Below are 27,398 nucleotides of genomic sequence, written 5' to 3'. Positions count from 1 at the left end.
CTCAAAAATCGCTGTAATGCTCACAATACAGATATAACTAGATATGCCTAGAATGCAATAATGAAATGCATCAAATTTTACAAATGAAATAGTGGAATTAGTCACAGGAACCATTTTTGCCATCACATTTTTAATTTCTGGCTTATTTTATTCCCTAATAGCCCTTTATTTATTCATGTTAAAATGTTCAGTTTTTTGCAGATTGAGTTAATTAGACACATTTTTACAGGTATGAATCTTTGATACAATTATATGTATACATGCCATAAAATCAGTGGACATGCTGTTTTTAAAAGTTGGGAAAAATCTTCTGGCGATGTAGTGTACATTGCAAATGCATTACTCGACACTATACATCAGATATAAAACAAAAATCTATAAAACAAAATTGAATGCTAAAGTTTAATTTGCTGAAGTTTAAAATCTCAAAACTATTATTTTCTCTGTTAGGCATAGGAAGTTGGGAAACACATTGGTGAAGTTTCAGGGAGTGAAAAAAATGGATACTGCATTAATTGCATTTTTTTTATTTTATTTTTTGCATTAAATGATCACTTATTAATCACAGAAATTAAGACATTACATTTCCAGCCCTACTAATGATTAACCCAAATCTGAATAGTTTTGATGAATGTTAAAGGAAGGTCATGGTTTATAGTCCTTATGTTCTTCTCTTTTTAAGGAAGTTTGTGTTGCACAAACGTAAAAAAGTAGCAGTCATGTTGTGGTGATCCTAAATTATCTTGCAATAATCAGCAGGAGGTACAGTATGATTTAGAATAGTTTTCAATGTTCTGGGTTCAAGCAAATTTAAGCTCTATTGGCAGCATGTGTGGCCCTCAGTTTGTAAAAACAAACTAAAATCCTGTTTACTGTAATGTACTTAGAATGGAAGCCTATGAGGCAAGGCATTCTGGAGGGTTTAAGAGCTGAAATCTGGAGCTTGTAGTTTTTTTAAGCACTTATATTAAATCTTCAAAACAAAATGTGTGTTGTATGAGCTGCGATGCCTTTCCCCTTATGCTTCAATTCAAAGTGCATTACTGTAAAAACTTTCTTTGTTTGTTTTTACAAACTGAAGGACAAGTCAAAATTATTTTCTGTGCCAACTGACAGCATGATATTAGAGTTTAACTTGGATTGAATGCGTAATATTCCTTGAAATTATGCCTGACATTAGGCATTTGGCTTTCAGAGACTATTAATTCTGTTATCAATATAGGCCTTTCATGTGCATTATATACTTCAGCACCATTTGACAACAATCATATGGGGGTTTGAAGCTTGAATGCCTGAAAGAAACACTAATACTCCTAAATATTCCACAGGTTTGTAGGAATGAGGTCATTGTTGATATTGAGCAACTAGGAAAAGAGTGCATTTATCAGCTATAGTGAAATAACTGCATAATAAGCAAGCCTTAGGGGCATATTGCATTCCAAAAAGTAATTCTACTTTTAATACTAATGTGATTACAGTGCTCAACAAGGGGCCAGTGTGAGAGAGTTTTGGGCCAGTTGACAGAGCTATAAATTAGTTGATTATGTACAAACGTTTTTATGCCTTGCAAATGGTCTTTTTTTTTTTTTCTTTGATGTTCTGAACATTGTTGTGTATTATGCTGACTTAAATGTCACCAAGGTAATGTTATCTACAGTAGCTGTAACAATGGTGGTGGCTGTGGGGATTGAACCAACAACCTTCCACTTACCAGTTCAGTGCTTTAGTCCACTACACTACCACCACACCAGTATCAATAACATCCAGCTATTTTTGCCAATAACAAACCTAATATATAATTTTTTGTAACATTCCTTTTTTGGTAAAGAAAACTTAACATAGTGTAAAAAAAACAAAAAAACAATATAATTATATTACACACACACACATATATATGTACAGTGTATGTATGTATATATATATATATATATATATATATATATATATATATATAATATATATTTATAAAAATTGTGTATTATATTATATTGTATTATTATGTGGGATTTGTGGGATCTGTATGTATTTAAATGTGTCTGTGCGTGTTTCTGATATTATTCTAGTATGTAAAACATATAATGTAAAGCTGATGAGTGATGACACAGTTGAAGAAAGTATGACTGGATTCAACATGTAAGTATTTTAGAGTGGGCATGTAACTAGTATTTAATTTTGTTGATGTCCAAATGGCATGCAGCTCTTACAGTATTTTTAGGAGATCTGACAGCATAGTTGATATCGTGTGTGTGTTGGTTTGGATTCTCAAAAATTCTTCTGATGTGTCGCAAAAGCTGACATCTGTGACGTTTCTAAGTACCTGAGAATGTCACTTCAAATAGAAGTATGCTATATCTAAATGTCTTTTGAATATACTCATCAAAAGTGACATAAAATGTTTGTTCAGTGCCCTTAAGAATGTGAAACGGTCTATATGGCCTTTTGAAACCTCTTTATGGTGCCAGTGAATCTGGTCAAGCCACATTCCCTTTTTGAACTTAATGCCACTTTCTTGTACAGTTGTGTGAAAAAGTGTTTGCCCCCTTCCTGATTTCTTATTTTTTTGCATGTTTGTCACACTTAAATGTTTCAGATCATCAAACAAGTTTAAATATTAGTCAAAGATAACACAACTAAACACAAAATGCAGTTTTTAAATGAAGGTTGTTATCATTAAGGGAAAACAAAATCCAAACCTACATGGCCCTGTGTGAAAAAGTGTTTGCTCCACCTGTTAAAACATAACTTAACTGTAGTTCATCACACCTGAGTTGAATTCCTCTAGCCACACCCGGGCCTGATTACTGCCACACCTGTTCTCAATCAAGAAATCACTTAAATAGGACCTGCCTGACAAAGTGAAGTAGACCAAAAGATCTTCAAAAGCTAGACATCATGCCGAGATCCAAAGAAATTCAGGAACAAATGAGAAAGAAAGTAATTGAGATCTATCAGTCTGGAAAAGGTTATAAAGCCATTTCTAAAGCTTTGGGACTCCAGAGAACCACAGTGAGAGCCATTATCCACAAATGGCGAAAACATGGAACAGTGGTGAACCTTCCCAGGAGAGGCCGGCCGACCAAAATTACCCCAAGAGCGCAGCGACGACTCATCCAAGAGGTCACAAAAGACCCCACAACAACATCCAAAGAACTGCAGGCCTCACTTGCCTCAGTTAAGGTCAGTGTTCATGACTCCACCATAAGAAAGAGACTCTGGCAGAGTTCCAAGACGAAAACCACTGCTGAGCAAAAAGAACATTAAGGCTCGTCTCATTTTTGCCAGAAAACATCTTGATGATCCCCAAGACTTTTGGGAAAATACTCTGTGGACTGACGAGACAAAAGTTGAACTTTTAGGAAGGTGTGTGTCCCATTACATCTGGCGTAAAAGTAACACCGCATTTCAGAAAAAGAACATCATACCAACAGTAAAATATGGTGGTGGTAGTGTGATGGTCTGGGGCTGTTTTGCTGCTTCAGGACCTGGAAGACTTGTCTTCCAGGTCCTGCCGGTCCGTTGGCTTGCCGTCTGAGGCTGAGACTAGTGAATACCTAAAGAGTGCTGTAAGAATGTTTCTGGAATGTTGCTTGAACATTGTGCCTCTGTTTCCCCGCCAGATCATCATTGCTGTGAGCCAGCTAATAGCTGATGTGGCTCTAACAGGCAGCTCGCGTTTCCAGGAGTCACTGTCCATCATCAACAACTTTGCCAACAGTGACAAAGCCATGAAGGTGCAGTACAGAATATGCAAGCAGAGATCTGCAGTCATTTATGAGCTCATACATGAACATCATACAGTAAAAAAAGTCATGAATTCTTTTATTCATCAACACTTACAAATTACAATAATAAACATTTTCCTGAAATATCCTTGCCTCTTTCTTTGCAAATATTTGTTTTGAAAATGATATGGCTTAGAAAAATTCATGTGGCAATACATGTTTGCATGTTCACGTAATTAAATATGTTTTTGCAAATGAGTGAGGGACCAGCCTGTTTTCCTTCTTTTGTGTACATCTATGTTTAAGCTTACTTTTATCTTAACTTCTCCCCAGACCACAACATTTCCCTCTGAAGTGAAGGGCCTCATGATGAGGATTCGCACAGTTCTCATGGCCACTGCTCAGATGCGAGAGCATGAGAAAGACCCAGAAATGCTGCTAGACCTTCAGTATAGTCTCGCCCGGTCGTACGCCAGCACTCCGGAGCTTAGACGCACCTGGCTGGACAGCATGGCTCGAGCACACAGCAAAAATGGAGACTTTTCCGAGGTACATCTCAAAACTATTTTGAAATAATTTATATGATAATGTGGAATTATAAACTTTAACAGTATGCCAGGCTTTAATGCTTTATTGCTGGAGGTGCAGTAAAGAGAATCCCGTTTATGTATATCTTAGTTCACACTGAACTAATTTTGGCCCTCCCAAATTGAGTAGCTGAAACAAGCACGACATCATGCCTTCCTACCGGACAATTTAAAAGGATAGTTCACCCAAAAATCGAATATTTTTAGAAGAATATTTTAGCTCTGTTGGTCCTAATAATGCAAGTGAATGGTGGCCAGAACTTTTTTACTATAAATTCTCCTCCCTGCCCAGTAGTTGGTGATATGCACGAAGAATGCAATTTGCCAAAAACAAAAGAAGAATGTGAAAGTGGAGATGTATAGTAAAAAAGAACTTAAATATTGATCTGTTTCTCACCCACATCTATAGTATCGCTTCTGAAGACATGGATTAAACCACTGGAGTATTATGGATTACTTTTATGCTGCCTTTATGTGCTTTTTGGACCTTAAAGGTTCTGGTTACCATTCAATTGCATTGTATGGACCTACAGAGCTGAAATATTCTTCTAAAAATCTTTGTTTGTGTTCAGCAGAAGAAAGAAAGTCATACACATCTGGGATGGCACGAGGGTGAGTAAATGATGAGAGAATTTTCATTTTGGGTGAACTATCCCTTTAAGTCCCACTTTGCCCTGGAGGCTGATTGACTGTGGGTGGCTGCTCAACAGGGGTATTTTCAGAGGAAATAAATGCTTAAAATTTGTTTTACAAATGTTTATAATATACACCATCATTTGCTGGGTTTCCATCCAACCTTTTTTTATGCACATTATTTATTTGTGCTTCAGAAAACCTGAATGGAAACGTTTGATATACTCAAACTCAATGGAAAGGCATGTGTTTTTAGGCATGTGTTTCTGCTCAAAACTTGTTTGATACATTCCCCTGGACACTTGTGTTCAACCCACAGCTGCAGGGTTGAACATGAAAAAGTGGGTCCTTTCTATCAGCCAGAACTGTTTTGAGCATGGGCACTGTCAGGTGTATGGAGGCTGGCAGCTTATGCATAAAACCAACCATTTCAGCCCTAGTTATGTGAGCTATTGCACTCATTCTGCAGTGTACAGTTGCTCCAGTACAGCAAATACAACTCTCTTCGAAGCAAGGAGGTGATTAAGCTGCTTCATGACACACAATAAAGGCGGGCCCCCTCAAGATAATGCGTATAACATGCAATGTTTCGTATTCTCTTTAGCCAAATTTTCAGAAATGCTCATTTGGATGGAAACCCAGCTATTGGTCCAATCATTCAATTAAACAGATGTAATTTATCAAGTTTTTCTACCTGTGTTTTTTTTTTTTTTATAATTTTTTTTACCTTATAACTTATAAGGTTAAAAAAAAACACAGGTAGAAAAACTACTTGTATAAGTTATAAGATATCGACCAAATATAGTGTAGCTATGAATGCACAAGTTGATTTTGACCTTGTTTTGTAAATAAGGTAATGTGTGAAACTGAATTACTACCTGTAATCAGTCTCCTCTCTCTCCTCTTTGTTGGCGTCAATATGACAATATTTATTTATCTAGTGAGATAAATAAAACTTGCATTGAAAATTTTAAAAGTCATTTTCAATAATGTTTTTATATTTCAATTACATGGTTACAGTTATATATATATTTTTTTTCTAGTAAAGTTTACAAATTTTATATTATTTAATCAAAAAACAATGAATGACTTTTAAAATGACCTTCCTCATACATTCTAGGGCACATTACAAGAGCACAATATATTTTGCAAGACTTTCAATCTATGAGTCAACATGCAGAAAGCATCTTCTGTTCTTGATAAATGTAAAAAATATTTCCTGCAGATGGACCAGCTAAACCTGAATCAGCTTATGTTAATCTCTTATTATCGGTTTGTTTTAGACAGCAGATTTGGGGAACTCTAAACAAAACCCTCATTTTTAAACTAACCTTTTAATTCAGTTATACTGTAACTCTGACTCATTAATCAGTTATTAAGTATTTCAAGGCTGTATTTAAACATGCTCTGCCCCTTGGAAATCACCTCCTGGTGATAACGTTCAAGTTGTCCTTTAAACAGTCTTTTTATTAGCACCTGTCACTCCCTTTCATGCATGACTGTGTCAAACATGGATCATTTTGCAATACTTCTTTTTATGCTGATTAAGTCCTACATTACTGCTTACTTGATCGTGAATTATTTAAGAGTTTAATTTATTCTGTACTTTTCTAAGTATTTAAATTAGCCATTGCAGTAGAGTCTTGAAAAATACTTCCATATAAACCCCCTCACAGAATGTAAAAACAGGAACGGAACAGAAGTTGTATCGGCACAAAGGTCATTTCCTGGAGGGCTTTTCCCAGTATTTCCATTTTGTACAGGGACTACTTAAAAGAAAGGGTGGGATTATGTAACAGCAGCGCCTAAAACTAAACGTTTTGATGGCTATTTCCTTAAATACTCTATTTTATTGCTTTTTGAACCTTTACTGAACTGGTATTGAAAATAAGAAAAGCTGTTGATATTGATGAGCTACATGTGGTTCATTTATGTATTAGATGTTTGTTTTGTTGTGTGTCTTTGAATTTGACAACTTGCTACCAAACAGTATTCATTATGTTAATGGTTTGAAGCTTATTTTTTCTTGTATTTCTTTGCCCTTTTATTTTCACAGGCTGCTATGTGTAATGTTCATGTTGCAGCATTAGTGGCAGAGTATTTGCACAGGAAAAGTAAGTTAACAAAATGTTTCATTCTTTAAATATTTTTTTTAATTTCTATTCCCTAAAAGGTTTAAGTGAACCTCTGGGTTATAATTATATTTTACGCTGCATTGATACATTAAAATCAGAATGTGTCTACCCTCAAATTACAATGGCAAGAGCAACACTCTCTTCATTTTCATATTTAAACAGACAAAACAATAAATACCCTACCTAATTTATCACATGTAAAAAAGGCACCTGCTTAGGGGAAAAACTTCACTATCTCTGTTCGAATTTGCAGTGTGCACGCAAACGTCAATGCAAAGTCTCAAACAAAGTGCCCTAAGTAGTCGTGCTTTTGTTGATCATTAACTCTTTTGTATGTTTAATTTAAATGAAACAGGCATGCACTAACAGTGCACACTTTACCAAACTTAAAAAACAATGTTTTTTCAGATTTGAGAACTTTTAAAGTTCGTCTCAATTCAATTGTAAATTTTTGTTGCCGGCGATTCAGTGTTTCATTTTGTGTTGGCCTAAACTCATAGCACTAAAAGTATATAGCAGGTTCCAAAAATGTGCATGACTAGAAACCAGTGATAAAAACTGGACCGTTAGAAAGCACGGTATATGGTCCATATAACTATACTGTAATATGGTTGCTATGTGGTATGGCAAAAGTGATGCAATTCTTTTGTATTACTATTTTCACATGAGTTGTTTATAATACTGTATATAATATGGCTGGCATGTTTTTGATTTGGAGGTGATATTTAAGAAAGATTACAGTTACAGCCATACAGAATCATCATTCCCATTCAAAATCGGCTCAAGTGGATTTTGAACACAACTTTAATATACTTATATACAGTATGTACATTTTATAATTAAAGGGGTAGCTCACCCAAAAATGAAAATTCTGTTATCATTTACTCACTCTCATGCTGTCCCAAACCCACAAGACTTTATTTTGTCTATGGAACACAAAGGAGATTTTAGGTACAATATTTCTATTGCGTTTCACTGAGGAGGTAAAGTCATATGGGTTTGTAAAGGCATGAATTGAAGATAATTCTTTAAATGATGACAGAATTTTCATTTTCAGGTGAACTATCCCTTTAAGTTACGTGATTATTGAAGGTAAAAAAGTGTTTTCTGTCCAATCTAAATTTGGTAAATAATTTTATAACATTTAAAACACATGAGACAACCTGCCACGACCTGACTTTTAAGGGAAAATACCTGTCCTGAGAACACAGTTTAGTGTTGTTTTTTTTTTTATTGTGTTCGCTTGTTTACTCAACAGCTGTTTAAAGAATATTTGATGTGATATTGGAATTTTACTTTGAAGGAATTTACAATTAATATTCATATGTAAAGAGAGGGTTGATCTAGGCGTTTGAAACCAACCTACAAAACCACTGCTAGAGAAAACACACATTTGTGTAATTGGACTTTTGTCTCAAAACATTATATTTATTGAGATATAGTCCTTGCGAAAACGTCTCTTTTTGACTTCTATCCCCAGACTCCCCTATATTAGACTGGTATTTGAACACGGGTTCCCTTGCATGCTATAAACAAAAACGAAACCACTAGACTCACATGTCTCACACACTTTGTCTAAGGCACCAAGTAAACCACTGCCATTGGTGCTACTACAATAAATAGGTGCATGATGCTCCTTCAGTCATTTACTTCCATAAAAGCATACAATTTAACCACCGGTGTTTTGATTATTGATTTATAAGTGTTGTAGCTGTATATTTAAGAAGTTTCTAAAGGTTGTAGTGGGATTATTCTGCTATGATATTGTTTCAGAGCTGTTCCCAAGTGGACTGGCAGCATTTAAGAGAATCACCCAGAACATTGATGAAGAGGCAGCCATGAAAGAAGACATAGGGATGCAAGATGTGTACTACACAGAGGTAATAACACACTGGGGGAGGTTAATAAACTCATAAAAGACCATATCATGAACATGTTTGATGAAAAAGTCTAATGTAATATTTGTGAGGCTGATGTCAGCTGTTTTTGTATGACAGGATGTCCTGGTGGAACAATTGGAGGTGTGTGTTGAGGGTCTGTGGAAAGCTGAAAGGTTTGAGCTCATAACACACATTGCCAGGCTCATCATTCCCATTTATGAGAAACGGCACGAGTTCGAGGTAAGAAAAACTTATGCTGAAAAGATGACATGCAACTTTCAAGAAATGTTCCCATTTTTCCCAGTTTTCCCAACTCATTTTTCACAGTACTGTGACAAAAGATCATAGTTCCTGATATCCTTCAGCCTCTCAGAAATGTTGATTTGCAGTTGGTTAAATGTCTAGAATTGTTTGTAGCACCTGTGAAAATTATGGTTTTTCACCAGACAGAAGCTTGATACTTGCAAACTAAATTCTTAGAAAGCACATGCACACGGGACCTGGGTAGCTTAGCGAGTAAAGAAGCTGACTACCACCCCTGGAGTCGCGAGTTCGAATCCAGGGCTTGCTAAGTGACTCCAGCCAGGTCTCCCAAGCAACCAGATTGGCCCGGTTGCTAGAGTGGGTAGAGTCACATGGGGTAACCTCCTCGTGGTCACTATAATGTGGTTCTCGCTCTCGGTGGGGCACGTGATGAGTTGTGCGTGGATGCCGCGGAAAATAGCATGAAGCCTCCACACGCACTATGTCTCTGCGGTAATGCACTTAACAAGCCACATGATAAGATGTGCGGATTGACGGTCTCAGATGCGGAGGCAACTGAGATTTGTCCTCCGCAACCCGGATTGAGGCAAGTCACTACGCCACCACGAGGACTTAGAGCGCATTGGGAATTGGGCATTCCAAATTGGGGAGAGAAGAAAACACATGCACACAATGACTGGACATTAAATGACTGCAGTATCCCTCTGGTCACAAAAAACTTTGAATGATGTCTAAACAGAGTGCATCTTCAGACATCTTAAGAACATTCGCAGTGTCAATCACAATTAAGATCTCTTCAACATCCCAGTTGTTTCTCCTAATTTTTAAGGGAAACATAAGAAGCAATGTTAATATTTCAGTGAAACATAACCAAGTACTCCTAAGTCTCCAAAGCAATGAATGTGTCACTTCTGAGCAATAATATTTTCCTACGTGTAGGTGTAGGCATTATATGCAATATTTTGCAGGTGTTTCTTTCCTCTCAATATCTTAGTTAGCTTTGAAAATAGTATAAACGTCCTATTTCCGTTTGTGTCCAATGATACACACAAATCTTCCCCTTCCCTCTGTAACTATAACTACCTCACTCACTGTTTAGAAAACCATTCACAAATAAAGACATGACAGATCTCTTCTTTATGGAAACTTTCCCACTGTGCCAACACTCTCACAACAAGTTCAACTCTTCTAAAAGTCTGGCCTTTGTATAAAACAGTTCCCTCCTATAAAGCTCCAACATACAAGCTAGAAGAGTTAGAAGATGCTAGCTTCCTGGTTACTGTTGTTGCAAGAGTTGGGGTTACAAAAATGGGTTAAATTGAGATTTTTGAGGTGGGGGAACCCTAAAATCTGGTGGTGATTCTAGTATAATGCCCTATGTTAAAACCCTTTTGTGATTGTATTGTACATTTATTTGGTAGACAACAAAATAATAAGAACATAAAATAATTGATCACTCCAAAACGAGTAGCACACACATACACGTAAATACATTGTATCAATAAACAGCAAAAAATAAGCCTATAACACTAACCTCATAATTTATTCATGTTGCAATGCATGCTGGGAACTAACAAATTAGCTAAATTGTTTAACATGAAATTTTATGTTCAGACAACTCTGTTAGGCTAGTTGGGACAACATTTGGGGGACTATTGTTGGTCTAACTTGTGTTTTTATGTAAATGAAAGTAATTCACATTTCCAACCTAGTCTCACTGAATGAATGTTACTTCATTAACATTCTTGCAAACTAACTTTTAGGTGCCAAATTCTACATTTCGCTGCAGTTTCTAGTGAAATGAACAATAGAGGCACTACAACAACTATGCGTTATATTTACTTTTTTTTCTCTCCTCCCCCGTTTCTCCCCAATTTGGAATGCCCAATTCCCAATGCGTTCTAAGTCCTCGTGGTGGCGTAGTGACTCACCTCAATCCGGGTGTCAGGGGAAGAATCTCAATTGCCTCCGCGTCTGAGGCCGTCAGTCTGCGCATCTTATCACGTGGCTTGTTGAGCGCATTACCGCGGAGACATAGCGCGTGTGGAGGCCTCACGCTATCCTCCGCGGCATCCACGCACAACTCACCACACGCCCCACCGAGAGCGAGAACCACATTATAGCGACCACGCGGAGGTTACCCCAACGTGACTCTACCCTCGTTAGCAACCGGGCCAATTTGGTTGCTTAGGAGACCGGGCTGGAGTCACTCAGCATGCCCTGGATTCGAACTCACGCCTCCAGGGGTGGTAGTCAGCGTCTTACTTGCTGATCTACCCAGGCCCCTGCGTTATATTTAATTTAACAAATTACGACTACAACGGCTGATTATGACTTTATAAGCACTTATTTTTTGCTCTAGTACTCACACACTGCTATGCTATGATATGAAACACCTTTTCTCTAACGCATCATTTGAAAAATTATACATTTTAACACTTGTATTACAGACACACCTACATTTACACGTGTTCCAATGTGATAAGCTTCAGTGATAGCTCACCTGATAGAGTGTTGTACTTTGCACTCGTCAGAATGTGGCTCAAGACCAGTCAAGCATGCAAGTTGGCACATGAGACGAAAGTGTCATAGAAGCAACAAGAAATGATGTGGTTTCTTCAAAAAAAATTATTTTCATGTCGGATTTCATCTTAACACTATCGGCTAGGTTTAGGTGTTGGTTAAGGCTAAGGATGTCTGTTTTGTTCACCTCTCATTTGCTTTTTTAAAACACTTGGTTAGGTTTAGGTAAAAGTTTTAGGTTAGGGAAGTACATTAACAAAAAAAAAAAAACTAAAAAAAACTAAGCAACCAACCAAAACACCCTAGTTAATGTATAGCAATGCCCTAAAAATACTTAGAACACCTTAGCAACCACAAAACCCTGACAAGTTTTTAATGAGCAAGCACCACTCACATTTTCTTCAGAAAATGTCAAAATCTAGTTTGTAATTGTTAGACCGGTCAGTTCTTTGTCAGTTAGATGCTGTTTGTTTGTTCTGTTAAAAATGTTGCATTTTAATCTGCTTTAATAAGATGAAGATAGTATCCATATTATATTGAAGATTTGTTGTGGAAAATTTTCCTAGTCAATGTTTATGCATGTTTGAGTAGTCACACATGGCACCACAAAGTCGGGCTGGTAGATATATTTGTGTCCTCAAGGAATATATACACTGATGATGTTTTCTTGCATAACAAAATTTACCTAACTCTGGCAAAGGGTCCTGTTCTGAGTTAAACTGTTTGCAAGGTGCCTTACAATATGTACAACTGAACATCTACAAACAAAACAGAGACATCAACATCAATAATCCTGCCCTCTTTAAAACAGACTCTCCTACAGATTACACACTTAAAAGTTGTCACGCATCCAGAGGGGGTTTGACTAAGAATGAATTATACACGCTAATAGCACTGTTTATTTGCATGCACTGTCTGTGTTGTTTTAATGCCTGATTCACAAGGAAATCAGCTAAGGGCGCAAATGCTTCCTCAATTTGTGCTGAATGGAATTTGCACAGTGCAATTCCTGATCTTGTAGGCTAGTTCTGAGTAATAGGTTGAAATGCTGCTATCCAGGCACCTGAATTGGCTCAACTATTCTGCGCGTGTGGATAGATGCTGGTTATAATGATCTTCTCCATCATTTGATTATCATTTGAAGAATTGCTGCTGCCAAGATCCAAAAAAAATACTCAAACTTTTTAATGAAATTCTATTTACCGCCTGCTTTCTGTTGCCGTGAATAACACAACGTTAATTGCGACAGCAAATAGTGCTGAGTTTTGTGATTAAGGCATAATCTATTATAAGACTTATTTACATAGAAAGCAGGCATTTTTGCACTGAAAATAACTTAATCCAAATACAACACAGCGCTATTTTGGCACATTTTCCATCTGGTTATCCTCTATTGCAGGTGGTTAGTGACCAAGGCAAATGTTTTTGTACTGAAATACCACATACAAAAGTGCCGCAACTGTTCAGTGAATTTGCCCAACCAAGCCGGAGCTGTAGCCTAGCGGTTAGCGCATGTGCTCTTACCAGTGTTGGATATTTGAACTACATGTAATCTGATTTACATTATCAGATTACAAAAATAGAGTACTTGTTTTTATTGGGCTTATATTTTTTACATTTTTATTTGTTGTTTAACCAGATTACAGTTTCTTTTTATGGATTACATGATTACATATCACGTACATTTTAGGGGTGTAACGATACAACAATATGGATCAAAGCATCGATCAAATAACCAATGATGCGATGTCACTGATGTGTGTAAACATCGATGTATATTTTTTTAAGATGCACCTTTATTTTGACACTCTAATGCTAGCCACATCCGTATGCATTTCCATCAGGCGATGCAGCAACCTAATGATATTCATCTCGCTTTATAAGCATTAAATATGCTTCTCATGTGGGACACGGATGTGCATGGAATGATTGAAGCCTGAAGTTGTGCTGTATTCAATTTGTGCGCACGCATCAATCGGGCTTTCCTGGAAATGCGAGCTCTGGTGATAGGATAGCGCTTTTTGCCACCATGTCAAACGGCTAGACAGCCCTGACATTCTAAACAGAACTGACAAGGGAAAGAAAATACACCTGTCCTGCACCAGCATCAATTACAAGACTTTTCACATCTTCACATAAACACCCTTACTAACATCACAGTAAACTGTAACAGAATTTTGCAATACAACTGTGGAAGACTGCACATAATCTCCTGTCAGGAACAATTTGTGGGTATGTAAGTATTTTGTACTGAAAGACTTGCTTGACTGTTGGAGAAATGAAAAATTGTCACTGTAGTGTTTACCTCATTTAGGGAATGAGCTCTCATCAAACGAATGATGATAACATTTATGTAACTTTATTTTTTATATTATTTATTGTTCTGTATTATTATTATTATATTTATTATTATTTTATTTACAATTTAATTACCTTATCGCTGGCTAAGAGAATCGATATAACATCATATCATGATGAAACTCCAATTTACACCCCTCCAATTGGTACTTAATACACTTAAATGTCATGGTTAGATTTTCAACTAAAATGTAATCCAAATGTAATCATATTAAAATATTTATAATTGTAATCTAAAAGATTTTTACTGATTACAATTTTAGTTCTCTAATTTGTAATCCATACCAGATGATATTTCAAATGTAATCTACCCAGACACATTGAGCCATAGCGCTTATGTGGACGACATAAATCTGTCTTGTCATTTTCCAATCATATTCTACAATCATTTCTGTCTGCACTTTCTCCTATCATTAAATGTAGCAAAAAGGCCAATGTAAAAAAAAAAAAGTTTACATGCAATTTAAAAAGGTTTCCACACAGAGCATTTACAATGTGTAATTACAGCATAGATCAATGCATGAAAAACTACAAGCTACAAATAACAACCACACACACACACACACACACAAATGTTCTTATTTTTCTTTCTTTCTTCAATAGAAACTGAGGCGGTTGTATGACACGCTGCAGCGAGCGTACGCTAAAATATTGGAAGTGATGCTGTCTGGTCGACGTCTGCTGGGGACTTACTTTAGAGTTGCCTTTTACGGACAGGTGGGTTCAAAAGATAACATACCACAAGTCTGTTCTTGCTATGTTTTTTTCTCATTTTTTAATGAACACTTCCTGAAATTACTTCTTTCTCTGTAACCATTGATATTTTAGGCACCTTTAAGTTTGAGTTTTGAGAAAGACATCTCTTTTCTGACCTTGTGGAAAATGTGAAAGTATGCCTGCCAAAAGCAATTGCTTTTTAGGATTACTGTTTTTTTTTTTTTTTTTGTCATTTTGATGTAAAAAACAAATATTGTTTTATTACTTGGTCAGTTATCTGAAGTCAACATTGTTCAGTCTTGAGCAATGGCTCAAGGCTCTACACTTCAAGGATCTAACCAAATAGTCAAGAATATGGTAGACCAAATGTTTCATTTTAAGGATCAGTTATCGAAAACACTTATTGATCAACTTCTAATCTGAATAATCAATGTCCATGATGGTCAAAGCCCTGATAGAGTTATTAGAATTGATAAGTGAACTGCCCACAAAAATGTATTGTTAAAAACTTCTAGAAAGATCTAGACAATGTGTAGTTCTTTTTGTCATGCTAATTTTGAATACATTTACATTATAGTTGTTTCTTTGAAATTTACATTCATAAATGTACAGATTTTTCTACACACATTGAGAGCACAAAAAAATGTTAGGTGACCTAAAACATTTACTGTATGTGGAAATATATACATATATATATATATACAGTATATACACTAGTTTGAATACACTAGTATCTTTAGTTTGAGAAATAGACACCTCACATGTCCTCAGCTGACAGCTTCATTGAATTCTACCCGCTCAACACCAGTTTTATGTACAACAGTAAAGAGAAGACTCAGGGGTGCAGGCCTTATGGGAAGAATTGTAAATAAAAAGCCACTTTTCAAACAGAAAAGCAAAAAGAAAAGGTTAGAGTGGGCAAAGAAACAGACATTGGACAACAGATAATTGGAAAAGAGTGTTATGGATCGTAACCCCATTGAGCTTTTGTGGGATCAGCTAGACTGTAAGGTGCGTGAGAAGTGCCCAACAAGACAGCCACATCTATGGCAAGTGCTACAGGAAGTGTGGGGTGAAATGTCACCTGAGTATCTGGACAAACTGACAGCTGGAATACCAAGGATCTGCAAAGCTGTCATTGCTGCACGTGGAGGATTTTTTGATGAAAAACTCTTTGAAGCAGTTTAAGAAGTTCTGAAAAAAAGAAAAAAAAAAAAAAATCAAATTGTAATAGTAATTTTTCACATTATTAATGTCTTGACTATACATTGTGATCAGTTGAATGCCACTTTGGTGAATAAAAGTACCAATTTCTTTCCATAAGAGCAAAATCTATACATCATTCCAAACTTTTGGCTGCCAGTGTATATATATATATATATATACATAAGAACAGAATCAACAAGACGAAATTGGGTTACACCAACAAGAGTCATTTTTAAGGGTCAGATAAGGTAGAAATCCCTCTTTAAGGTAACAGCTGCGTAGTTTCTCTTTTTACAATGATCAATTAAATAGCAATAGTCTGCTTTTATCACAATTTTTTGTAAAACATCAATCGTTTTATTTATTTGTTCATTTTGTGTGTGTGTTTTTTTTTTTAGGGCTTCTTTGAAGAAGAGGACGGAAAAGAATATATCTACAAAGAGCCAAAGCTCACCGGTCTGTCTGAAATTTCCCATCGTCTCATTACCCTCTACGGAGAAAAGTTTGGAGTAGAAAATGTCAAAATCATCCAAGACTCAAACAAAGTAAGCAGCAGTCATTGTGCAGTTTCCTGTTTTACGGCTCACTGATCATAAAGGGCTGCGCATGTGGGGCTCTGTCCAGGAAAATGTTGTTTATTTTGTGACCAAACAGAACATTTGCAGGCATGTCTAGCTACCAGTCATCCCATATATTGTTTTGATAAGTTTATAACATTTTGAAGCCCATTCTATTCTGAGCTGTTAAACATCTCAAATGAAAAAATGTGCATGCACTCTTTTACCTCGAGCTATTTAATCCACAAATATTTATACTTTGCAAAATAATATTTTTACAGATTGTTTTTAATCTTACAATTTCTTAGTAAACTGCCATCTTTCTTACTTTTAGTAAAAGTAACCACACATAAACTTTCTGTTATTACCCACAGGTAAACCAGAAAGATCTGGACCCAAAGTTTGCCTATATTCAGGTCACATTTGTCAAGTCATACTTTGACGAGAAAGAGCTGTCAGAAAGGAAGACGGACTTTGAGAAGTGCCAAAACATCAGTCGTTTTGTCTTTGAGACACCTTACACACTCACAGGAAAGAAACACGGTGGGGTTGAGGAACAGTGCAAGCGGCGAACGATACTTACCAGTAAGCACAACATGCATACAGCTGGAAAAACAGGACGTGCTCATTGGGAACACATCGCATCATATTTATGAGATTTCTAGTGTTGCACTTTTTTTTTGGCTTAACATGCATTATAAGAGAATTTAACTTAATTATAATAATTATATAAATGCATAAAATAAAAAATATTGCATGTATTAGTATATAGCAAGCAGTGATGCATTTATCCGTTTACAAAGTAATTAGTTACTGTAATTAATTACTTTTTAGTCAAAAAAAAGTAATGCAAATCATTACATTTTAAATTCTTATCATCAGATTACAGTAACAGTAACAGATTACAGTCAATTAAAGTAATTACTTTTAAGTACATTACTTGTGCTAAAGTGATATGTATAATACAATTAAAATATTAATTCATATGTACGTCTGTTAGCATTTCTGTGACAGCTGAAGGGTGTGCGACAATGAGTGAGGAATGGAAAACCAAAACTTCTTAGAAAAGTGATTTAGAAAGTAACTTAAAAGTTAAACAATAATCAATGTGATTACTTTTTAGATTAAGTAATAAAGTAATCTGATTACATTTTTAGAGAAATAGTAATTTGCAGTGGATTACTTATTTTAAGTAACTTGTCCAACACTGATAACAAGGTACAAAATAGGAACTAAAACATGCAAATAGTGTGCTGCATGATATACCAGTGCCACTGTACAACCGCAGTACCGAAGATTCAAAATACTGGCTTTAAAGTGTTTTTCCAAGGAGCTCTAAAATACTTGGAGAGAGCTATCCATTAGCATTCCCATTTATTTCAAAGGCATTAGCTCAGATAGCAGTACTCAAATTGGAGGATGCCACCTTAGCTCATGGGTGCTCAGCTGCGGTATCGGCTTTTATATGACTGATCACTCATCAATAGCAACAGGCTTTAATAAAAGAGTAAGAGAAAATAGATAAAAGAGCAAGGCACAATGGCAAAAGGCCTCAATCAGATGCATGTGTACATAGGCAATGAATTTAAAAACAGTTGCGTAGATGGAATATAATAACGCATCTTCTTCCTCCTGTTGTCTGTAAAACTCAAGGATTTAACAGGATTGTAAAGAAATGTATTATTATTTTCATATAATATTCTAATATTTAATCCAATAATAATGATAACATTAGTATCTTTACGAAACTGTAAAGATGCTAATTGAATAATACGTGTTCATAACCTGCATTACATGACATGTACTTATTACTGTATAACATTAGTGTAAATATTTGATGAAACTAAGAAAAACACTTTAGAATTGACAATAAAAATGACAGCTTCCCCACCGGCGAAATGCATATTCTACAAACAAGCACGCACACATTGACCCAACAATTGTTAGTGATGTAACAATATCCCTTACACAATGGCTGTTTTCAAACTACCTCTGCAGTCATTTGTTGCCAAGTGGCTGTCACTCCAGTAGTAAAAACAGCAGGTTTGTGGCAAGCTGTAAATTCCATGTCTCAGTTTGACAGTCAGTCACAGATAAAAGATTAGATATTTGTGTTAATATGGTTTCTAGGCATATCTCTTTGTTGACAGTGTCTATATGGCCCTGCGTGTGTGTGTGTGTGTCTACAGCGGCCAACACATTTCCCTACGTAAAGAAGCGCATCGAGGTGGTGGCAGAGAAACACTTTGAGCTGAAACCCATTGATGTGGCAATAGATGAGATGAAAGAGAAAAGTGCTGAACTCACAAAACTCTGCTTAAATCAAGAGGTTGACATGATCCAGCTCCAACTCAAACTCCAAGGCTGTGTTAGTGTGCAGGTACTGTCCATAGTATTCTTTAACATCTTAGCACCCTTTAGTCTGGAAACTAGGTATATCATGACCTACAGAGGATTAAACAAAAATAAATTAAAATGTACCTTTCTGAATGAATCTTGAAAACGAAAACTGGGTTCATATTTCACCCCAAAATCGAAAGAATAAATTAAGAAATACAATTTTTCATGAAAAAAAGGAAGCATATTTTAGAATCAATTAAGGAACAGTACACCCAAAAATGAAAATTCTGTCGTTATTTACTCACCCTCATTTCATTCCAAAGCCTTATGACTACTTTCCTGGAAAACAAAAGGAATAATAAAAAACAAATCTTCTTTTCACCTTCACACATCTCTTTTCCATATGATGAAAGTGAATAGTGACTCCGTGCTGTCAAGCTCCATAAAGGACAAAGAAACACCATAAAACCACAGTAAAAGTAGTCGATACGATTTGATTTGGGCACTCTTTACAGGAGTTGATCAATTATTTGATTTGATCTGAGAGTGAATAACAGCTTAATTCTTGGTCCGCTCATTCAACAAAGTGATTAAATGACTTCAGAAGACTTGGAAAATAGTGCACGAGTTGCATCGACTACTTGTACTATGGTTTTATGGTGTTTTTTTCCATAAAGGAGCGTCACAGCCTGGAGTCACTTTTCACTTTCACTATATGGCAAAAATGTCCTTATATGATCCACAAAAGAAAAGTAATGCGGGTATGTAGCAATATGAGTGAGTAAACAATGACAATTTTTGGTTGCACTATTTCTTTAAGATTTTTTGCATTATTTTCATGACAATTAAGCACATCCTCCCCCATTTCAATGTTGCCTACTGTAATGCAAAAAATCTCATTCTCATCTATCCATTTATTGTGATAATTTATATTGTAAAGCATATTTGTACAGTACAATTGTAAGGATGCGTAATTGTAGTATTTGTTGTACTGAATTTAATTAATGCTGATTCTAATAAAAACAAACAAACATCAACATCAAGACAAATACTTTATTACAGATCCATTACTTTATTAACTTCATTTCCCCGCATTACAGTAAAAACAATTTGGTGGGAAAATGGTTTTATTGTCATGGAAGGAATGTAACAAAATGCAAAAAAATCTTAATGGCCAAAAGATATTCTTTTGCAGAATATAATTTTCTTTTGATTTTGGTTTGAAATATGACCCAGACATTTCTTCATTAGATTTACCCTTCAACACTTGACTTCAAAGATCACAGTGTGAAAGTGAGGGGTGATTTCATTCACATTTGTTTGTGGAAAGTAATAATTGTGACTTTTTGGCCACATTTGGTGTGAGATGGCATATTTACTGTAACAGCTTTATGTTGTTTTGGGGGACATAGGTGAATGCAGGACCAATGGCCTACGCCAGAGCTTTCCTGGATGAATCCAAATCGGGTCAATCCAACAAGAAAGTAAAAGAGCTCAAGGAAATATTCAGGTACACAGTATAACTTCTGCAGTTTTTGTTGAACTTGGAAAGGGAACCGATAAATGATGAACATTGTAGTGCAGAGACATGGTAAGGTATGAGGTATAAAGTGGTTCAGAAGTGAAATGTGCAAAAGTGGTACATATATACACATATATGTATCTATATTACTATGCATAGTAAGTAACATATATAGTGATACAATATATATAACTAAATAAAAAAAATTAAATATATACAAGTAAATATAACTTTATACAGTATATTTACTTATATATATTATATATTTTTTTATTTAGTTATATATATTGTATCACTATATGTTACTTACTATGCATAGTAATATAGATACATGTGTATATATGTACCACTTTTGCACATTTCACTTCTGAACCACTTTACACCTCATACCTTAATGTCTCTGCACTACAATGTTCATCTGCAATATTCTACATATCTACCTCATTTGCAGCTGCACTTTTCCTGCATTTATTTTTTTAATAATATATTACTATTTGCACTTCTGGTTGGATGCTAACTGCATTTCACTGGCTCTGTAGTAGACAATAAAGTTTAATCTAATCTAATCTAAATGAGTGGGTGCATAACAAGGGCATGGCAAGAACCTGAAACAACAACTACAACAATTAAGGAAATTAGTCAGCACAGATTCAAGTTTTTTTTTTTTTTTGCAGTAGAACCATGTTGGTGTGTGGTCTATAAAAATATCATCCATAATTCTCTTACCAGTCAGCTCAATATTGTTTTGTTTTCAGTGAGTTTCTCTGCACATTTGCCTCAGTTACAACATGATTCAGTCTACCAATACGTTAAAACTTTCTTCTCAAGATAACTCTTTCATAACAAGACAATAGTTGCTGTTCTAAAAATAGTAGAAGTCAGTCACGTCCAGGAAGGAGCCATCTTCCGCAGTCCCTGTTTATTTGGCAGCATGTGCCCACTTGTCATGTTGCAGGAATGTATCTGTTATCATACCAAGCCATCTCATCCTTGTAAACTGAATAGGAGTTTGCAGCTACAATGCTCTCAGACATGTAATATTATGTTTTTTATGTCTCCGTAAACATATATGTCCCACTTTTTAAATCTAGCACCGTTATTATTTCTGACTGTTACTTAATGGGCTAGGGGCTTCACTCAAAAAGGAAAATTCTGTCTCATTACACCCTCACTTTTTCTGTTAGACAGAATATTAGGGACGACAGCCTCAGTCACCATTAACTTTCATTGCATCTTGCATTCCATACAATGAAAGTGAAGGTGACTGAGGCTAACTAGACTGAACTATCCCTTTAATGATCCATGTTGCAGGCAATTTGTTAATGCATGCAGTATGGCGTTGGACATTAACGAGAGACTCATTAAGGAAGACCAGTATGAGTACCATGAGGGACTTAAGGCAAACTTCAAAAGCATGGTGAAGGAGCTTTCCGATATCATCCATGAGCAGGTACAGTAATGAGAATAATTATATGAAAAAGCCATTCTCATCACATATGTGAACATTCTTTCTCATAGATACAATTTCCCACAATTATTCTCTATAATCCCTTTATTTAAGACTTGTACTACACATAAATAACTAATACTGGCATTATATTAAAGCTGTATAGCCAGAGGGGAACTGACTCCCCCAACTGAGCCTGGTTTCTCCCAAGGTTATTTTTCTCCAAAAACTAAAACGTTTTGTGTTCCTTGCCACAGTTGCCTTTAGCTTGTTCACTGGGGGCCACAAGACAAAGAATTTTAAGTCATGATTTTCAGCCACGTTATTCATTTAAACCAAAGACTTTCATTTAATTCCTTTAAATGAAGAATTTTAGACATTACAGCATAATTTTCTGTAAAGCTGCTTTGAAACAATGTGTGTTGTGAAAAGCACTACAGTATACAAATAAAAATAACTTGACTTGATTTAAAATACATTTAACTCAGAATTAGTTGACCACTGGTTAAAAGTCCTTGTTAAGTACTAAAGTCTATGGTTGAGTTTGGAATTGCATACAACCCATACTACTCGTACTACTTCTGCCAAATCTGTCTATGGTAGAAATAGTAAGGGTAGTATGCAATTCCGAACTCAGTGTCCGGGTGCGTCTTAATCAGCTCCGTAGTTGGGGAACTGACCAGGGAGTTAGTTGGGGAAATTGTTCCAGTGCACTGAAATGTTTGCTTCCTAAAAATTCTCAGAATGCACTGTAAAAACCAGGGAGCCTCATTGCTCACTGTGGCCCAATTTCCACCTGGTATTAAGATGGGTCTTGGGTGATCCGATCACTTGTGGTCAGGTGAGACACATGGCTGTTTACACCTGGTCACTTAAATGTGTCTCCTGTGACCACATGTATTTGGATTTGGAGGGGAGGGTCTCTGTTTCATGACAACATACATTAATTACTATGTCAGTGTGCTACTGCATGATAATAAAGCGCAACAAAGTCAGAAAAGACAAAACGTGAAAAAACGTTGCACTGTTTCTCCCAGATACGGTTGAAATTTAATCTAAGCACAAACGCAACATGTCAAGCAGAATTATCCGATATTTTAGTGGATTACCTGTATTAAAGGAGCTTCAGGTGTTCGTGCTGTTCATCTGTGTTGATATCAGACACACTAAAGAAGATCCGTGAAGCTCCTGTGATTGTGTATGTATCTGCTTTTTTTTTTGTGTTTTTGTTTTTCAGATTAACACTTTTTATTGATTCACAAAATTGACAAAGAAAAGAAAAACATATAGTCACAGAATCAACATTTAACCCCCACCATGACCATCAACAAACATCCCTGTGGTCACACATGAGTATACACACACACACGCACACACAAAAAAACAAATATATATATGAAGTACTGTGCAAATGTTTTAGGCACTTGTGAAAAATGTGACATAGTGAGGATGTCTTCAAAAATAATGCCATAAATATTTTTCATTTATTAATTAACATCATACAAAGTCCAGTAAACATAATAAAAGCTAAATCAATATTTGGTGTGGCCACCTTTGCCTTTAAAACAGCCCCAGTTCTCCTAGGTACACCTGGACACAGTTTTTCTTGGTTGTTGGCAGATAGGATGTACCAAGCTTCTTGGAGAATTCACCACAGTTCTTCAGTCTATTTAGTCTCAATTGCTTCTGTCTCTTTATGCAATCGCAGACTGACTTGATGTTCAGTGGGGGACACTGTAGGGGCAATGCCATCTCTTGCAGAGCGCCCTGTTCTTCTATTCTGTTGTATTCTATTTGCAAAAGGAATGTTTGGAAGTCTAAAATTGATATTTCCTATTGACACATTAAAGCTGAATATATAAATAACCATCTTAAGACAAATGTTTTTGTGAAACATCTTAATGTGCCTAAGACTTTTGCACAGTACTGTGTGTGTGTGTGTATATATATATATATAATGATAATCACATTTAAAACTATACTTCTCTCTCCACTGCCCCTCCACGAGAGCCCTCCAAGAAGGCCAAATAGCTGCCCCATTTCCTGTCAAATAAATCTAAGTTTCCCAGCATTCTAACACACCATCAAAAAACATGGGTTGTATCCACATCTTCTGATTGGCATCGCCAGCAGGTGGGTGTGTCTTTCAGACCAAGCCTATACAATCTAGAGGGGGTCCAATAGAATCGATGTAATATCTTAAATTGCATAAGATGCACCTTTGCATCTCTAGATGTAGACTTGACGTTTTTTAGAATCCTAGCCCACACTCCCTCCTCCAATACCAAGTTTAAATCTTTCTTCCATAATCTCTTGAGAGAAGTTGAAGCTCCGTCCCCCAGACCCTGAATTAGCAGGGAGTAATACACTGATGCCTCATGACCTTTTCCAAAAGCAATAATCACCACTCCCAGAGTATCCGCTGCTTTAGGGGAGTGTGTGCTACTCCCAAAACTAGCACAGAGGAGACACAGCTGTAAATACCTAAAGAACTGAGTTCTGGGAATCCCAAAATGTTGAACCATATTTTCAAAGGATCTCAACACTCCACTCTCATATAGGTCACTGAGCGTATTAACCTCCCTCTCAATCCACTCTGTCCAGCAGAAAGGGGATTTATTAATACATAGTTTTGGGTTCAGCCATATGCTCGAGGCTACATTTAAATAAATGTCTGAATTAAACACTCTGGACACTTTTGTCCATACCGAGTGCGAGATGACGGGGTGTAACTTAATTTCTCAGATTAGTTTGATAGAAAGGCTTTGCAATGGTGAAATGGGGGCAAGAACTTCCTGTTCAATACAAAATCAGGGAGGGGCTCTCAGGTGGAAGCGACCAATGAGCCAAATGTCTGAGACCAAATGCATAATAATAAAACAAAATCTTGGGTAGGCCTAGCCCATTTTTGTCAGTCGGCCTATGCAACTGACTGAAATGTAATCTGGGATATTTACCATTTCAAATGAAGGACTTCGGTATGCTATCAAATTGCTTCAAATAAGAGAGGGGTACATCTATTGGGAGAGATTGGTGCAGGTAGTTGAATTTTGGAATACAATTCATTTTAATAACATTAACCTTCCCAATCATAGATAAATGTAATGAAGCCCACCTGACCACATCGCTCGAAAACCTTTTTATTAAGGGGTCAAAATTAACTCTAACTAAATCACACAAATTTGCTGGGAATAAAATACCCAAATACTTAATGCCCTGTTTGGGCCACTGGAAGGCGCCCGGCTGAAAAGCCATTACTGGGCAGTACGCTGCCAGAGCCAAAGCTTCGGCTTTAGAACAATTAACTCTGTATCCTGAGAATTTAGAAAAGGAATTAATAATTCTGTGGAGGCAAGTCATAGATCTAGTGGGGTCAGAGACGAACAATAAAATATAATCTGCGTTAAGCAAAAGCTTATGTGCCATACCTCCCGCCATCACCCCTGGAAAATCATCCTCCTTTCTTATCACGGCTGCTAATGGTTCCAGGGCAAGACAGAACAATAATGGGGAAAGAGGGCAACCCTTCCGGGTGCCTCTATCCTGATTTTTTTTGTAGCGCCGCTACCGGGTGTCTATAAAGTAACTTAATCCATCCAATAAAAGTATTCCCGAACCCGTACATTTCCAAAATCTTAAAAAGATAATCCCATTCTACCATATCAAATGCCTTTTCAGCATCAAGTGAAATGGCAGCGACCAGAGCCTGATCATTCGCCACTGACCACATGATATTGATGAAACGCCTAATGTTATCAGAAGAGCTACGGCCCCAAATAAACCCCACCTGATCTATATGTATTCAGTTATGTCATAATCAGTTAGCCAAAATTTTTGACAATATTTTAACGTCTAGCTGGATCAGGGAAATTGAACGGTAACTCTTACACTCATTTGGATCTTTGTCCTTTTTAAGAATCAGACTGATCTGGGCTTCTGTCATGGTTGGCGGAAGCTTTCCTATGTATCCGCTTTTTAAAAATTTCCGATCGGACGGTTATTTCCTTTTAAAGCCGCTTGTAAACAGCAAACTTTTAACTCTTGTTTTAGCGCAGCGGTTGATTGACAGGTGAGGGGTGGCGTTCACTGCTGCCGGGACGCATATAGGACGGATTAGTGTTACACCTCAAATGCGATCTGGTCACATGCGTTTTTGACCACATTCATATATGGTTTTAGTGATCCGATCACAAAACAGTTTAGACCCCGTTTAGACCTGTATTTAGGGCTGACCACATGTGATCAGATCACCTGAAACCCATCTTAATTCCAGGTGGAAACAAGGTCTATGTTCCCTTACCGGAAATGTTGTCAGGTCTTCTGAAGTCTCTCTAGATGTTAGAGGACGAATGCAAGTGTAAATATATAATGTCAAAGCATTATTTTCTCTTTAAAAGAGATGTATCTTTCATTCATAACGTTCATAAAAGAAAAACGTTTCTTTTTTCAATTTCTTTTTTAATTTATATAATTTATCTGTAATAATAACACTGTACGTTTTAATATCTACAACGAAAATGCACGATAGTGTCATTTATAAAGCGATGTTGCTGATTAATACCAGCTGCGTTTAAAACCACAACCTCTTAATCATGTCACAGGTAATTGAGTAATAAGTGTCCCAGTGTTCGGTGGGTCAGCACCCTTGCCAGTGCCCGAATTTGTGTTCATGATATACTGTTTCACGACATATAGAGCTAGGGAGCTGATTAAGACACACAGTATGTTTGAAATAGACATGGTGTGCATGTAATCCTATCATCTTGAAATGTGCTCTTATTCCTTTATCTGCTTCTAATGTTTCTCTGTTTTCCTTTATGCTGCCATGCCTAATAGATTGAGTTCTAGGTAACCGTTTTTGCGGTACACAAGTATTTGTCTTATAATGTTTAAATATTTGTGCATGCAGTCATACATACATCTTAACCAGTAAGTAGTCAATTATTCTGTTGGCCTCTTATTGCATTTGTAAATCCTTATCTCTTCTCATCTTCCATCCCTCAGATCTACCAGGAGGACATGATGCATTCTCTGTTGCAGAACTCTCTTCACGTGTTTAGCGCTATCAGCGGAACCTCCAGTAACCTGGGCTAGAACATTTCACTCATTGTTCTTGACTATCAGTTCAACTGAATGTATAAATCAAGTTACTATAGACCTTCAGCAAGCATCCCTCTGGCTGCAAGAATGTCAGCATTTTAGATTGTGCCATGTTTTACTTGTGTACAGTTAGTCCTTTTTTTTAATTTTGGGTTTGTGTATATATTGCTTTTTCAATTCTAATTGGCATTTTAAAGCCAACATGATATAAAAATTGACCCTGTCTACACATTCCTGTTCTTTTTGTGAACAATTAATCAGTGCACATTGTTCCAAAGGAAAAAAAAAATGTCTTAGTAATCTTTCATCAAAATGCAATAACTTCAGCTCTGCAGCTAATACAATTGTCCTTTTTGGTTGATTTCACCAAGTCCCACTTTATATAGGGACCACATTTCATGATCAAA

General features: G+C 36.3%; 1 protein-coding gene across 4 annotated transcripts in view; it reads left to right on the top strand.

Annotated features, from left to right (window-relative positions):
* The window catches only part of LOC127413033 (dedicator of cytokinesis protein 11-like), a 122,463-nt gene extending 95,243 nt beyond the window's left edge, over positions 1 to 27,220 (top strand). For all 4 annotated transcript variants that reach the window (XM_051649861.1, XM_051649851.1, XM_051649841.1 and 1 more), the window contains 12 exons: positions 3,618 to 3,731; positions 4,056 to 4,271; positions 6,999 to 7,056; positions 8,851 to 8,957; positions 9,075 to 9,197; positions 14,706 to 14,819; positions 16,424 to 16,570; positions 16,957 to 17,167; positions 18,772 to 18,962; positions 20,335 to 20,432; positions 21,756 to 21,894; positions 26,896 to 27,220. In XM_051649861.1, the coding sequence (XP_051505821.1) occupies positions 3,618 to 3,731; positions 4,056 to 4,271; positions 6,999 to 7,056; positions 8,851 to 8,957; positions 9,075 to 9,197; positions 14,706 to 14,819; positions 16,424 to 16,570; positions 16,957 to 17,167; positions 18,772 to 18,962; positions 20,335 to 20,432; positions 21,756 to 21,894; positions 26,896 to 26,985 (1,608 nt within the window). In that variant the 3' untranslated portion in view covers positions 26,986 to 27,220. The remainder of the gene's footprint in view (positions 1 to 3,617; positions 3,732 to 4,055; positions 4,272 to 6,998; positions 7,057 to 8,850; positions 8,958 to 9,074; positions 9,198 to 14,705; positions 14,820 to 16,423; positions 16,571 to 16,956; positions 17,168 to 18,771; positions 18,963 to 20,334; positions 20,433 to 21,755; positions 21,895 to 26,895) is intronic.
* Positions 27,221 to 27,398: the final 178 nt, after the last annotated feature.

The sequence above is a fragment of the Myxocyprinus asiaticus genome, chromosome 2 (assembly GCF_019703515.2).
Source record: "Myxocyprinus asiaticus isolate MX2 ecotype Aquarium Trade chromosome 2, UBuf_Myxa_2, whole genome shotgun sequence".
NCBI lineage: Eukaryota > Metazoa > Chordata > Actinopteri > Cypriniformes > Catostomidae > Myxocyprinus > Myxocyprinus asiaticus.
The sequence above is the reverse complement of the archived record's forward strand: the minus strand, read 5'-3'. Positions and strand labels throughout refer to the sequence as shown.